Source organism: Rhopilema esculentum, chromosome 7 (genome assembly GCF_057945365.1).
Source record: "Rhopilema esculentum isolate cy_ngs chromosome 7, ASM5794536v1, whole genome shotgun sequence".
NCBI lineage: Eukaryota > Metazoa > Cnidaria > Scyphozoa > Rhizostomeae > Rhizostomatidae > Rhopilema > Rhopilema esculentum.
Window position 1 is genome coordinate 1,731,935 of NC_142821.1, and position 13,979 is coordinate 1,745,913.

General features: G+C 37.5%; 1 protein-coding gene across 1 annotated transcript; it reads left to right on the forward strand.

The window, feature by feature from the left end:
- The first annotated feature begins 416 nt into the window (after positions 1-416).
- On the forward strand, positions 417-13,907 carry LOC135683978 (uncharacterized). Its single transcript, XM_065199403.2, has 12 exons — positions 417-624; positions 725-855; positions 959-1,048; positions 1,154-1,424; positions 4,825-6,812; positions 7,381-7,795; positions 8,257-8,685; positions 9,240-10,016; positions 11,072-11,250; positions 11,522-11,635; positions 11,807-12,064; positions 12,544-13,907. Exons 1-12 carry the CDS (start codon positions 546-548, stop codon positions 12,715-12,717), a joined length of 4,905 nt encoding a protein of 1,634 aa, XP_065055475.2. The 5' UTR covers positions 417-545; the 3' UTR covers positions 12,718-13,907.
- The last annotated feature ends 72 nt before the right edge of the window (positions 13,908-13,979 follow it).

Genomic DNA, 13,979 nt, shown 5'->3' on the forward strand with positions numbered 1-13,979 from the left:
CTATAAAATTGGGTATCAACAAAATTTATACCCTGCCTTGTCTCCGATGTTGGGGGTGAAGTGGTAATGACAAATATTAAAACTAAGAAGAGAAGTTTATCTAACAATAAGAAGGTATACGGTGCTCTGTCATCTGAGACACAGATGTATCGTGTTTTCTCCGACGAAGGGGGGCCGGAGTGTCATGGCCCCCCACTTTTCTGCAAAACAATAGAGCTCGTTCAAAGTCTTTTGATATGGGTGTTAAGTTTCCCCTCGCCCCCCCCCCCCACTTTCAAATCTGTGTCGGAGCCCATGAATATATCGTATTTTCTTTTCTCACAAACATTCTTCCTTTTATCTTCTTTTCATTTCAGCTGAGGTCGCAAACGAGGCCCGTGGCGCTCTCCTTAGAGATGATGATGCATTGTGGGATGCCTCGAGGAGAGTTCTTTAGAATAATTGGAAATGGCGGAGCAAAGAGAACACAGCTCACTGCTAATTCCTTGCACAAAGCAAATCAAAACACTCGTTAAGTTACACATATAGCCCTGTAATATCTGCCAATGGCTGACAATCGTGCCAGGGCAAAAGATCCACGTTCTGTTTCCAGGAATTGCGAAGAATCATTGCATACTAGCAGAGGTTAGGCCAAGTTATGTCTGCAGCATGTTTCAAGTTTATTAAGTTTTCTTGCTTTTACTGTTTGTTTACCTCGTTTCGTAACTTTCTCCTTTGCCTCTAGGTATCAATGGAGATGATGGACATAGCCACAGTACGAAAACTTCTGCGAAGCGTAATTACAAACTGCTTATAGATCCTGCAATCAAGAAAGGGCATCAGAAAATCTATCGTTTCGATGGCGTTTTCCCAGGCGTAAGTATAAAGATTGTTTGTTTTCCGCCTTAAGAAATATGTACAATGTCTCCGTTGGGTTTCATAGGTTATTCAACTCTCAACCTAGTTTATTTTCTTCTAGCAACCCCCAGTTGTTCCTCGAGATCCTAGACCACCTCGGACAAAGCTATGGACTGCAAGTGTTGCTGATCTTCCGATACCAAGATTCAAGGTAAATTCAAGCCAAACGAAATAAAGATAGCCTGAAAATTTTTTAAAATTACTCTGTGATATCATTTTTTATACGTGTTGCTTGTATATTTTCGTCTTTTCATAGGTCGACAAGTACTATGTTGGAGCCCTGCCACAAAACACGATCCGATTCGGTTGTCTAAACGACAACATAAACCGTCAATTTTTACGAGAACTTTGCTCAAAGTTTGGTAAAATCGAGGAATGCAAAGTTTACTATGATATCAAGTCGAAAAAGCATCTGGGAACTGGTAAAATCACTTTCTCGTGTGCGTCAGCAGCGAGACAAGCCGTTTCAGAACTCGATGGAACTTCAGTTATGGGGAATATCATTCGCGTTTCAATTGAACGAAAAAGTAAGTGAATTTCTTTAAGATTTTGTTCATATTTTTTAAATAAAAGATTATCGGAATTGAGGAAGTAGATGTGAGCCCTGTGACAAAACAGCGGTTCAAATTTTGTGCGTACGCGTATTTTCATGTATCACGTGCTAATTAGCATATCATCACAAAAATACAGTTCTCCGTGGTTTAATGCCGTGGTTAAAAATTCGCTAGAGTTAAGGAAGAGCACAAAAAGGGTTTTTTTAAACAAGGTCAACTTCAATCCAAATTGCAATGTTTTAAAAAATCATCAGAGTATCTCCAACATAGCAAATCCTTTTGTATTTGAACAGTTGGTTAACATTGTTCAAATTTTTTTTGCTGTTATATGTTTCTATGCTTAATGAAGGCCAATAAGTAATATAAAACCAAAGTTAATATGCTAGAAGAATCTTTATTTCCAAGTCATTTTCAAAATGTCTTTACTTGTCACTTATTGGAATCAGGCTAGCTACATAATGCATGATAAAACACTTCCAAATAATTTGAGAGCTGGAAAGTTTGCAAATATATAAAAGCATAAAGACAAGCCAAGAATGTATAAAAAAGGATTCATAGCCTTTTTATGAATTTTTTCAAGGTTTTTTTATTAGAAGACCATGAAAAAAGAAGCTTGCAATTTATTTTTAGACAAAATCACATTACCAAACTTTGACCCAATAAGCAGAATAGTTAGATTATCAAAGGTTTGAAATACAAAATAGTAGAACCTTGCTGTTTTGTTGCTTATTGTGAGTACCTGATTTTCATCTAACAAAGATAGTAACTTCCCTTCTATGTTTGGGGAATAAAAATGACAACCAAAAGCATTGTTTCACTAGATTTGCCAATTGCTTACAACAATCATTGTGGTGAATTTTTGTGGCTCATCATGAGTTGATAACAGAATAAAACCTTTAACCACAAAAAGCAAGATCATTTATTTTTGCATGGGTGTCTAAAGCATCATTTGATCACAATTCAGTGATTCAATCTTACATTTGTTCATGTATTAAGTATAGTTCTAAGTCTATGGTTTTACTTATTGTTGTTCTGTTTGGTGATAAATTTTGAAGGGCCTTATTTGAAAGCCCCATATTTAAGCTGTGAAACAAACTGATATTTATATCTGTTTTCATACCATCATTTTGGATTTATTATTTGGCCTACTGAATTTGTCAGTGTTTCTGTTTTTTCTTTTCAATTTTGCAATCACATCTCTCCATTCTTATTTCTTATTGTTATGTTAACTCCAATGACACAATTTCTTGTGATAAGGACACCTGACTGCCATAACAAATCTGTTAGATATTGCCATTAACTTGACCCCTAGATGCTGGTCTTCTAAGAAATGCCTGTTTTATTGCAAGAGTTACTAACCCCTCTTTTAAGGTCCATTTTTATTTCTAATAGATCACATATAACATTCATTTTAAATCTCCAATTACCTTTGTTTGTCAGGAGGTGTCTGAAAACCATAGTTTGCCCAAAAACATTTTTTGCTAGTTATTATTTTGTTACATTCATTTCATGTTACTACTGTCTCCTGACTCATATCCTTAGCATTTCCTTACATTCCCCAGTTAATTCGATAGGCCTTTCTGTGATATCCTTTTTTAGTTGTTTTTTCTCTACCATTGTATGGTTTTCTCATTAGGGGTTTTTACTCATCAGGGACAAGTAGAATTCTTCAGAACACATTCAAATTGTGTGGTGAAGTCAAAAAATTTAGATGGTAACTTTAAGCAATTCTTCGCAATATATTCAGACAGTTCTGCCCCTCCTTTCTTCTTCCAACAGGAGTAGGCTGAAATACGTCCTTGAAATATCTGCTGATCTCCCCCCTTGCCAATCTGCAATTATGATATATCTAGTTTCTTATCATTTTATTTTTGCAAATTAAGCTGTGTTCTTTTTGGTTTTTGGTTGATAATCTGAATAATTTATGATCTTTCAATCTCCACTACAATGCTGACATTAGGCAAACTCATAGACTCAAAAAGCAAATTTTTTTCTCCTTGTATTTGAAATTATGAATCTTTAATGTTTTAAAATAAAGGGAACCCAATTTTTTTTCTAAAAATATCTTCAAAATTGAGCTCTGTGGTCGTGTGATTTCTTTTTCTGTAACATTTGAAGAAATAATTTCTTGTTAAACTCCTGATGTTCTCAAATTTGTTATCTCAAAAATATATATAATGAAATAGTCCTTCAATTTTATGAAGAAACTCTACCAGACAGACCTAAGATAAGAGGCAAGTTGAGTCAACAGGGGTTCATCTGGACCCTTATACTTATGATTTGGAGAAAGGTCTCTTTTAATAAAAAAAAGTCTATTTTAGATTCTAGAGAAAGGTCTGTTTGGTTTTATGATGGACCATAGTCCTACTTTTCAATTGACTTTGGACTGACCTGCCAAATCAGAAGTACACCACATCCCTTTCACCTTCATAGTAAAAACCAATTGAGTTTCATTCTTCAGTACCTTTGTTCTAAATGTGGGGCTGAAATGTTCAAGCACGCTGCAACAGAGTCAAGAAAACTAATGAGAACATGTTCTTCAATGTGAAAATTAAAGTGTCGAATTGGCTTAATCAAAACTATTATCTTTTTTAAAAAGTTAAATTAGTAGGTGAATTAATCATGCACAACAACTAACAAAAGTTATATGAAGCAATAGACTAGAAATTACACATGCTTTACAAAATCTCGTCTGCTTGAATAGAATTGTAAAATACATTTCATTGATGATGTCACGTATTTAATTTCTCATACGAAAGTGGCTTTGAACATGATACCCTTTGTTTAGGCTTCTAATTAATGCTTAGCTGTTTTGGAATGCAGAACAAATGTTGCCCTGACATTTTAGAAATCATGTGGCAAAATATTTTATGTTGTTTGGATCTGTGACTTATTTGCATAGGTCACAGAACTCTGTCAAATCCTGCCCCATGTCCTCCGCCTTAGAAAAGCTTTTTCTTTTCCCTACAATATTATCCTCGTTATTATAGTAAGAAAAATCGAAGTTTAATGGTTTAATGAAAATTGCATAGTGGTATTTACAAACTTTATTGTCGTTCAGTGGAAGATCACTGTTGTTTCTTTAGGCCATAAAAATAGTCTGATTTATGCGAAATTCTACTAACGTATTGAAAACCGAGATTGTAACCAAATTGGAAAAATTCAAAGTTTGACATCAAAAATCGTATCAAATACTTAAAAGAAGCTTACAGTATTTAAATATAGTCACATATTGGTTGCTCAAGAAAGCCATTGAGCCGAACAATATTTGTTTTGCAGTAAAAATCCGACTTAAGTGATTTCAAGAGGGACGTGAACAAAGGTCTGCCTTACAATGCCATTGCATAGCTGATTTTTCATGTTTGTTTTGCAGAAAATGCCCAAACCAAACCTACATTAAGCTCCAAAGATCCCCGCGAATTCCGTGATCCCAGACGGTCCAATTCAGTGGGCTCATCACAGCCGGTGCTGCCCACTCCATCTCCAAGTCAATATTCGCCTTCAGTTGAAAGCACTCCTCCAACTCCCCTTATCGGCTCGATGAGCAGGGCACAACCTGTAGCTGGCCTTCGAATAGGATTGTACGGTCGGAGGGGCAGCTCTGTGGAGACCGATGCAACCCCATTGGAAAGCCCTGCCAGTATCTGCTCAGCATCCTTTAACAGTGCAACATTCGAACCAATTTCACCCCCTCCTGTCTCGCGTTATCGAGCATCTTCGAGTGACTCCACTTCGTTTCCTCCTCCGCCACCCCCAGATAAAGTGTCAAATGTTCCTCCGCCACCACCACCTACGAAGCAAGAAATATACGAAGATATCTCGCCTACAGCAAGTTTTGATGATGACTCGAAATCGCCATCTTCTGATAAAAGAAAACATGGTAAAAATAAAAATGCTAAGCGAGGAAAGGAAACTTTTGTGCAAGCCCACCTTTTAGGTTTGAAAATCGCGTGTGGTGTAGAAAATTGTAAGAAACGAGATATTTCAGATGGGCATAAACATGTAAATGTGAAGCCGCACAAAGCTCAAAGCAATTATGAATCGCCGAATCATGAATCCGAGAAAGGGAGTGTACATGCAAAGAAGGAGGAGAAGCATTCTTCTACTTCAAGAGAAGAGTATATCTCCGAGAAAAATGCGTCATCACATGGACCCAATAATTCATCGAGGAAAACTAGTGGATTAGGGGGCTCCAAAGACAGGGGGAGAAGCGGCTCACCCTACAACCGTGAAGCGAGTAATATTGGCTTGAAGGCATCGGGAGAAACAAGTGACTCAAAACTTGCGCGACGCGGGGATTCAGCGCAAGATACAGGGAAACCGCAAAACGAATCTGTTTATGAGGCGATTTCAGACAGCGACGAGGATGACAAGGAGAAACGCAACGAACTCAATAATTTTGCAGCTAAAAATTTACATGTTGAGGATATATCACCAGCAAACTCTCCGGTTACAAGAAACTCTATGAATGGACCCACTACCAAAGAGTTATTGGCAGTAGATAGTGCAATTGAGACCGTTGCGTCAGCGGATGCCAAGGATACTGCGAAGGCAGAAAACGAAATGGACATTGATGATGATGATGACGATGCGATGTCGCTGTCATCCATCAGCTCAAACGAAGAGTCGGAATTAGTTCTGAATACTCCAGTAACAAGAATGCAGGTTCAAATGCCAGTAGCATCATCTTCTGGTACCGTTTCTTTTAGTCATTTGAATGTATTTGCAACTGCAAGACCAGGCATCAACTTAGCCAGACCGCCTGGTCCCCCTACTAATGTTGTTGCACCACCCCCTGTTAATCTATCTGCTCCACCACCTGTTAATGTTGCGCCTCCGCCCCAAATGAATATGCCACCCGTGAATGTACATCAACCGCCAATGAACGTTCAGCAAACGACAATGATCGCTCGTATTCCGCCCCCTCCGCCTGTGAATATCCACGTCCCTCCACCTGGACATCCATTCAATCAAGCTCTCCCCCAGCCCCATGCACAGCAACAGCAACATATGCCCCCATATGGCCCTCCGCCAGGACCCCCGCCTCCTGCGAGACAGTCACAGCCACTTTCAACGTATCCACCCCAGTCTGGTGCTGGTGGATTTATTGGATCGTATTCGAGACCTTATTCAGGATTTTTTCCAGGAAATTACCCGAATTATCCGAAACATAAACAGGAGAGGCCTGCGGCAGCAATCGTTAAGGAAATACCTTACGAGGAGAAGCTGCGAAATTCATGTACACTCAGGACTAAAAAGGATCTTAAACTTGTCTTGCATCGCGACCTAATCAAACGGCTTGTCGAGCATTCTGGATTTTCAGCACTGGAGGCTTGGTGGGATAATCAAACGAAAAAGAAGGTAAAATGATTTGATTTAATTTCGTAATGAATAGGTTTGGAATCTCCTCGTTGTATCATTTGTAGAAGGTTTTTAGAATTTCTTACTTATGTAAGCCTTTGGTATTGCAAATATTGCTTGCCATTGTAATTTGCATTGATTACAATGCAATGCTTTGGCTTTCCCGGGCTATCTTCAAATTTCATATTTCTTCCAAGTTCTTTTATAGTAAAGGAATTGTCCTAACTAGGATCTTAAAATTTACTTGAAATGATTTATTAATAATAACAAAAGAGGTATAATTTAATGTAATCCTTACTGATTTTGGTTAAGTGCTGAAGGGATATCATTTGAGCCTATCATGTTATTGGTGAGTTTTTTTGTCAAGGCAGATTAGATTTTATGGAATTCTCTCTCGGAAATTTTCGTAAAATATAGAATTCACCCAATGTTTTTCGAGCGGGCTGCAAGACCTTGTATCATCTTAATTTCTGTAGAGTGTATTCTCTGTCTGTTATTTATTCGTTTCAGGTATATTGCATTCTTCTATGATGATATGTTGAAAACAGCAAGGTCTCTTTTCTTTTAGGACACCTCTCTAAGCAGTTCTCGATCAGCAGCCACGTCCAGTACCTACACATCACCTTTAGCGCAGCCGCAAGTTGAATCACCTGCAAATTCGACTACGTCATCTCTGCTTAGCAGTTTATTCCGTCGTTCACACCAACCGTCTCTTTCTGCCTCCTATGCATCACCGACAAGTTCACATACTCCTGTTGCCAAGATACCATCCTTCAGAATCAATCGTATACCCCAAGCCAGACCAGTAACGAGAGAACCTGCTGCCAAAAGATTCAAGAAGGAGACACATGCGCATGATTACGAGGCTGTCAACAAAGTAAGAAGAGTGGAAGAATTCAGTGATGAAGAGAGGACGGTGAAAGAAGAAGAATCTGAGTCGGACTCTGATAGCGAAGTCGAAAGGACATTGCTTGCAAGTAAACGTACGTATTTGATAACCCCATCTACTCTCATTCGATATATATACTCATTTTGGCCTAAAGGTTTAAAGAGCTAAATACTTAACGTTAAAAATCACAGGCACTTTTGTGTATCGCACTCTATTATAAACCATGAAACTTGTGTGTGCCCATTTCTCCCAGTTACTTATGTTACGTGCTACATCATCTTCTAAACACTCTTGTTTGATCTGCAATTTGAGATTTGAGAGGAGAGTAGCTTCTCTTTTCATTTTGCGTTTTAACAGTAGATCAACTTTAGTATTTCTAATTGAAGCTCTAAGCTGTCACATTTGAGGCTTATTCCTTCAGCATAACAAGGCTACATGAATGACTAGTCAGTTTTTTTCACAAAAGTTTCATGTGAATAATGTCACAATGTCTTGTTTATCTAAAGATTGCCCGATTGTGGTATGTTTCTCTAGCACACATTTTGCCAATTCTAGGGGCTACTGTTCAAAGCGGATCTTCCTTGTACCAAAGTATTTACAAATCAAGCAGTGAAGAAGAAGTATCAGCTGATGAAGATAAGTCCATGGAATCGGATGAAGATGAAGAAGATGATGAAGAAGAAAAATTCCAAGATTTGATTAGTAAGCAAAAGCTGATGAGCAAGATAAGTAAAGAAAAGCTGGAGAAAGATCGAATGTCAGTGGAAGAAGATGAAACTGTTTCTGATGAAGAAGATGAGGAGGACGAGGCAGAAGAGGCAGAAGAATCTGAAGATGAAGAAGAGGAAGTTACGGATGACGAAGCAGAAGATGAAGAGAGCATGGATGAAGATGAGTCGGAATGGGAAAGCAGTGGGGCGGAAGAAGCCGTCAAAGAAGTCATGAAAGAAACAGAGAAAAGGCTTGAGCAGTTCAAAGAGAAATGTAAGTCTCTAGATGATACATCGATTAATGTCAGTCATTTTTCTTGTTTATTTGCCTCTCTTGAGACCATTATTGCTGCTCGCTTCATTTGATCCAGTAAGGGCTTTCTATTTTGATATAATATCTAGGTACTGACCTACTTGTTTCTTTGATAGTATCGCTATGAAGCCTGTTCATCAGGAGCTACATGACTCTCTGTGCATAGCTGTATATATATGATCTTCAATTAGTTGCCTGATGAACGCATTAAGAAACTCGGAGCAGGTTGTTAGGTTAGGTTAGATGTCATCCCCTTTTGTAAGAACACCATGCTGGGATGTGATGCTAGAGTATATGAGGCTGTGTTATCCCCATCAGGCCCTGGAGGTCTCCTCCTTGTCGGACGGGCGATCGCTCTCGTAAGTTATTCTTCATAAAAAAGGCCTGATTTGAGGCTATTTTGTCCCCATAAAACGGAATCTGTTTCATGTTTCACCGTATTAAAATGCCCCCTCTTTACTTCCTTGTTTGTTTCTTCGTGCTTGGCTAATTGTACTGTCTGTTTTTTTCTACAGCTGCAAAGAAACAAGACCAGGAGAAGAAACTTATAGAGCATGAAATTATGATGGTGGAGTACTTAAAGCGAAGGAACGATCATTTGAAAATAGACCAAGACGAAATTAATGCACAGGACACGAACAAAATCGTTGACAGAGGTATGGTTGTTGAACAGAATAAGGATGTGCTACGGAATGACAAATTTCAAGTTAAGACTGAGCCGAAATACTCTGATAATGACCAGGTTTTGACAGAAATTGATCAGTTGAATAAGGAGAACATCAGGCAATCCAAGGTTACCGATGGGCTGATTAAGGGAAAAAAGGGTGAGAAATTCACTGAGATTGTGGAAGAAACAATAGAAGAAACCCAAATTTCAACAAAAGTTAGCAGTGAGCTAGCTACTACCGAGATTAAAGAGGAACTTATTTCCGAGGAGGTGATCGAAGAAATTGAGCCAGATGAAGAAACGGTGAACGAAGAAGTTTTTAACGAACATTCTTATGCATTTAAAACTTCGTTTAAAAAAGAAGATGACAATTTTAAAGATGAATTGCCGTCTCCTATTATCGACGTGGTTGATGATGAAGAAAGTAAGGACTTTTATCATAAGGAACCGGAACCAAAGCCAGTTTTCCCAATGAGAAGCATCGAGGACGAGAAATCGATTGTCTTAGACATTCTAAGTCAGGGGATTGATAACGAAGATTTGAAATATTTGAAGTCAGCATTTGAGAGTTTGCATGGATTTGGATCAAGTGTCGTCAAAGACCTTCACTGGGCTCACCATCCTGGTATCCTTTTCTACTTAACCAGATATTGTTCTGTATATGTCTTAATCTCCGTCTGTCTTTCGTGTTGATTTCTTGAAAAATATTTAAGTGGATTGGTCCATAGGTTGTAGTGGCAAAATCCTGTATCCTCCTAGCAGTCCGTGAAACTTTTATAACCTAATTTTATTTTCTGTTGTCATTGTTTTCTTAATGCTATGAGCACAATTGCCCACTCGGTCTTTGAATCCTTCCTCTGGCTTTTAATTCAGTTATTGAAATTTTTCCAAATGGCAGTCGTTTTAGGTCGTTTGATCGTTTTAGATCGTTGCTACAGTGAAAGGTGTTTGTAAATTATAAGTACCAGGGCTCAACTTATATAGAATTGAAACTGGGTTCTCTACCTGGGAGCTGCCTCTCGAGGAAGCTAGATTGAACTTGTGTATCCAAACGAAATTCTGCGAGAAGCCACACATGGTTAAATGTCATTTTGCGAATAAAGGTCTGCGAGAAGCGAGTCATTTTTTTGTACAAAAGACCACTCATATGCTCTTAATGCCCAATAAGAGAAACTTTGGAAATATTGTCAAAAGGATTCGTGGCACAAAAGACTCGGAGTCACTACACCCAAGCAATGCCATTTGCCTTTCTACCTCCAAAAATTGTCAATCGTAGCAGACCTCACATCTTGTTGTTTATTTATTCTCCTTTTATAAAATATTTGTAAAAGAGTTAATGAAGTTTCGGTTTTCTTTATCTTCCATGTCAAGTTCAACAGTCTATTTTTTTCGAATCACCACCAGTTTTTATTGAAATTCAATTTATTAAGCTACATTCGAGGCTCATTATAGCTCGTGGTATATACGATAGGGCCATTAATTATTGCTTAACGAAATTTGATAAATTTCTTTTTTGTAACAAAATGCTTCTGATATTCATTTCAAAGAAAGTGGTTAGGAAGTGAAAGGAAATGATTGGATAGTGAAAGAAGTGATTTGGTAGTGAAAGGTGACTTGAAAGAGAAGTTTTCTGATTTATTTTCTAGTAGTTCTTCGTAGTTTTTCTTTGACTTTAAATAGAAACTCAAATCCAAACCAAGCAGAAACGGTCGAAAGGTGAAGCAGTGCTACGTGTACACAAGACTGGTTGCGCGCGCAGTGAAGGGTATTACAAAATCCCTTACAGTGAGAAGGCGCAGTATTTATCGTCAGTCATGAGGCACCTTGAAGCCATGGATGAAAAAGTTGAAAAAGACACGGTATGTTCAATTCCGTTTACTTACTTCTTTGTTAAGATAATTCACCTGTTAGATAGACGGACACTCGTTTTAGAGAATTAATTGCAATTTTTTATTATAATGCTGAGAAAGCCTTTACCAAGACAATGGCTGCTTGGCGATAAACAACCCCCTCTACAACCCCTTTTCACATTGACGGTTTTGGCAAATTCCCTACAATTTTCGCATATAACGTGTCTGTTTTTTTTAATATATTTATTATAGAGATGCTCAAAAATATTTTCTGTTGTAGGATGGACTAAAACACAAACAGCAGTCGAGAGACAACAGGGCGATGCAGAGACGACTTGTGTCTTCTTTTGTCAACGATGACTTCGGCGATCTCGTTAAATTCAACAAGCTGAAGGTCTGTTTTCTTTCAGTCAACTTTATCACGGTTTAAGATTCTGTACAATGTTTCATGCAAGCTGAAAAGGGTTAACTAAATTATTTATGGCAGTCTAATGCTGCAGCATAAATTACGCGTTTCCAATTCTAATTCTGAACTAAGATTTGTAACCAAATTTTTCAATCATAGACTCGAAAGAAGAACTTGAAATTTGCAAAATCTGGAATTCATAACTGGGGACTGTTCACACGTGAGCCAATTGCTGCGGAGGAGATGGTGATTGAATACGTTGGCGAGAGTGTGCGTTCGATTATCGCGGATTCCCGCGAGAAACATTACGAGCAAAGGGGTATTGGGAGTAGCTACATGTTTCGACTTGACGCAGAGACCGTCATTGATGCGACGAAAGTTGGCAACAACGCTAGGTTTATTAATCACAGCTGTACGGTAAGAACGACTTCGATGTTGTCGTTTGGTTTGTTGTTATGATTCCATAAGGCTGCGTGAAGAGAACTATCTTGCTTTTATCTATTAGGATTTGGCCAAAGAATGTTCTTAAATCTTTTAAAATTACTCACTAAGAAGTATAAAATCTTAGAAATGAGTCTTTCAAAAGCAAGTAATGTTTTCATTTGTGCAGTCAATTGATTGGTTTTTAGACTTCTATTTTGCGATTTATTTCTTATCTCTATTCTGTTTCTTTAGGCTGTTTACTATTGAATCAGTTATTCAATTCCTTAAAGAAACTTTTCAGAAATTGATTGCAAATTTAATGGACTCATTCAAAATTATAATGCTCAACCCTGTAAAATTGTTATCATCAAAAAGCGAAGAAGAATCATTCTCATGATAAAACCTGGTTTTGAAGATAATCTAACTTTCCATTATCATCAAATGTGAATTTGTTAAACCGTTTTTTCTTATAGCCTAATTGCTACGCAAAGATCATCAACGTGGAAAATGAGAAGAAGATTGTAATCTATTCAAAGGGTGACATAAAAATGAACGACGAAATAACATACGACTATAAGTTCCCCATTGAAGAGGACAAAATCGAATGCCTATGTGGTACGCCGCAGTGCCGCGGTACACTCAACTAAATCCGTTTTCTATCGGTTCATCTCATACCAATACTGTGACTCAAAAACCTCATACCTATACTACGACTCATTGTGGCCCAATGATATCAAAGAAAGGCTGGTTTTCATGTCGGATTGATTCAGAGAACTAAAGGTTCCAGTTGTCTTTTGACCTTCAGTAACCTTTCCCTTGTCAACTACAAATGTCTCCTGACCTGTGGCACTCTACAAATGATTGAGAGAAGCCCCAGATAGCCTGACGAGAATGGTACAAAAATCAATTGAAACTAAAAGTGCAGTAAGCAAGTCACCGTACACGAATGTAAAACATCAGCTGACTCAAACAATGATGCATCATAATTGGCTGGAATCAGGTAACCTCGATTGCGATGCCATTATGAACCGAAAACTAACATAAAGATGCGACGAATTTTTTAAAATTGCCTGTATTTTATGTAAAAAATTTAAAGTTATTGTTTCTTGGAACTAAATCTATGGTATGGAGTCAATGATTAAAGTTTGTTGTAATTTTAAATCCAAGTTTGATATGAAGCTAATTGTTTTGTTTATGGTTCGTTTTGAAATGATTTGTTGAGTCACAAGTGATTCAAGAATTGGAGAGCAAATATTGAAAGAACCTATTTTTAAGAAAATATTTGATAAATGCACAGGGAAATGGCTGAATGGTAATTTGATGATGCATTTGAAGTATCCGGAGAAACGGAGAGGGAATATGTGGTGTCTTTTTGTATTGTCATTAAATGTATTAACTAGGATATAAAATCCGCGAGAAGAGTTGAGGTGAATGTACAGTTCTGGAAAAGAAGATGATGTTCGTTCTGGATAAGTTAGATATACTTTATTCTGATTTATACCAGATTGGGAGTTGAAGCCAAGATGGAAAGAATTAGCTACTGTAAGAGTTGATGATCAAATCCACTTAATTTTGAATCTGATGCAATCATTGGAAACGTTATCAAAAATGTACAATAAGATCGATGGAAGTATGTTTTTAATTGTTGACTAAAATTTGAGGATATTTTGTTATTTTTGTCAATAGAATCAAACTGGTTTGCTGGGGCCATCATAATCTTCGTTTACTTCCATTTTGTTTGTAAATAAATACGTTGTTCATATTTGTTAATAAATTTAAAATGTTTGTAAGAGTTTTGTAGACTCAATTCTCAATTCTATGAAAAATCAAAGAAGAATTGGTATCGTGTTTATGAAAACTTCTGCATCTATTTTTATGATTCGTGCTTTCAGGTTTGATATGACATCTT

What these genes read in the sequence shown, in the direction of transcription:
- LOC135683978 (XM_065199403.2), top strand. Translation starts at nt 546, where the DNA reads ATGGCTGACAATCGTGCCAGGGCAAAAGATCCACGTTCTGTTTCCAGG. An exon ending in TCGATGGCGTTTTCCCAGGC is followed by an intron (nt 856 to 958) that starts GTAAGTATAAAG and finishes ATTTTCTTCTAG; the next exon opens with CAACCCCCAGTTGTTCCTCG. An exon ending in GACATTGCTTGCAAGTAAAC is followed by an intron (nt 7,796 to 8,256) that starts GTACGTATTTGA and finishes TGCCAATTCTAG; the next exon opens with GGGCTACTGTTCAAAGCGGA.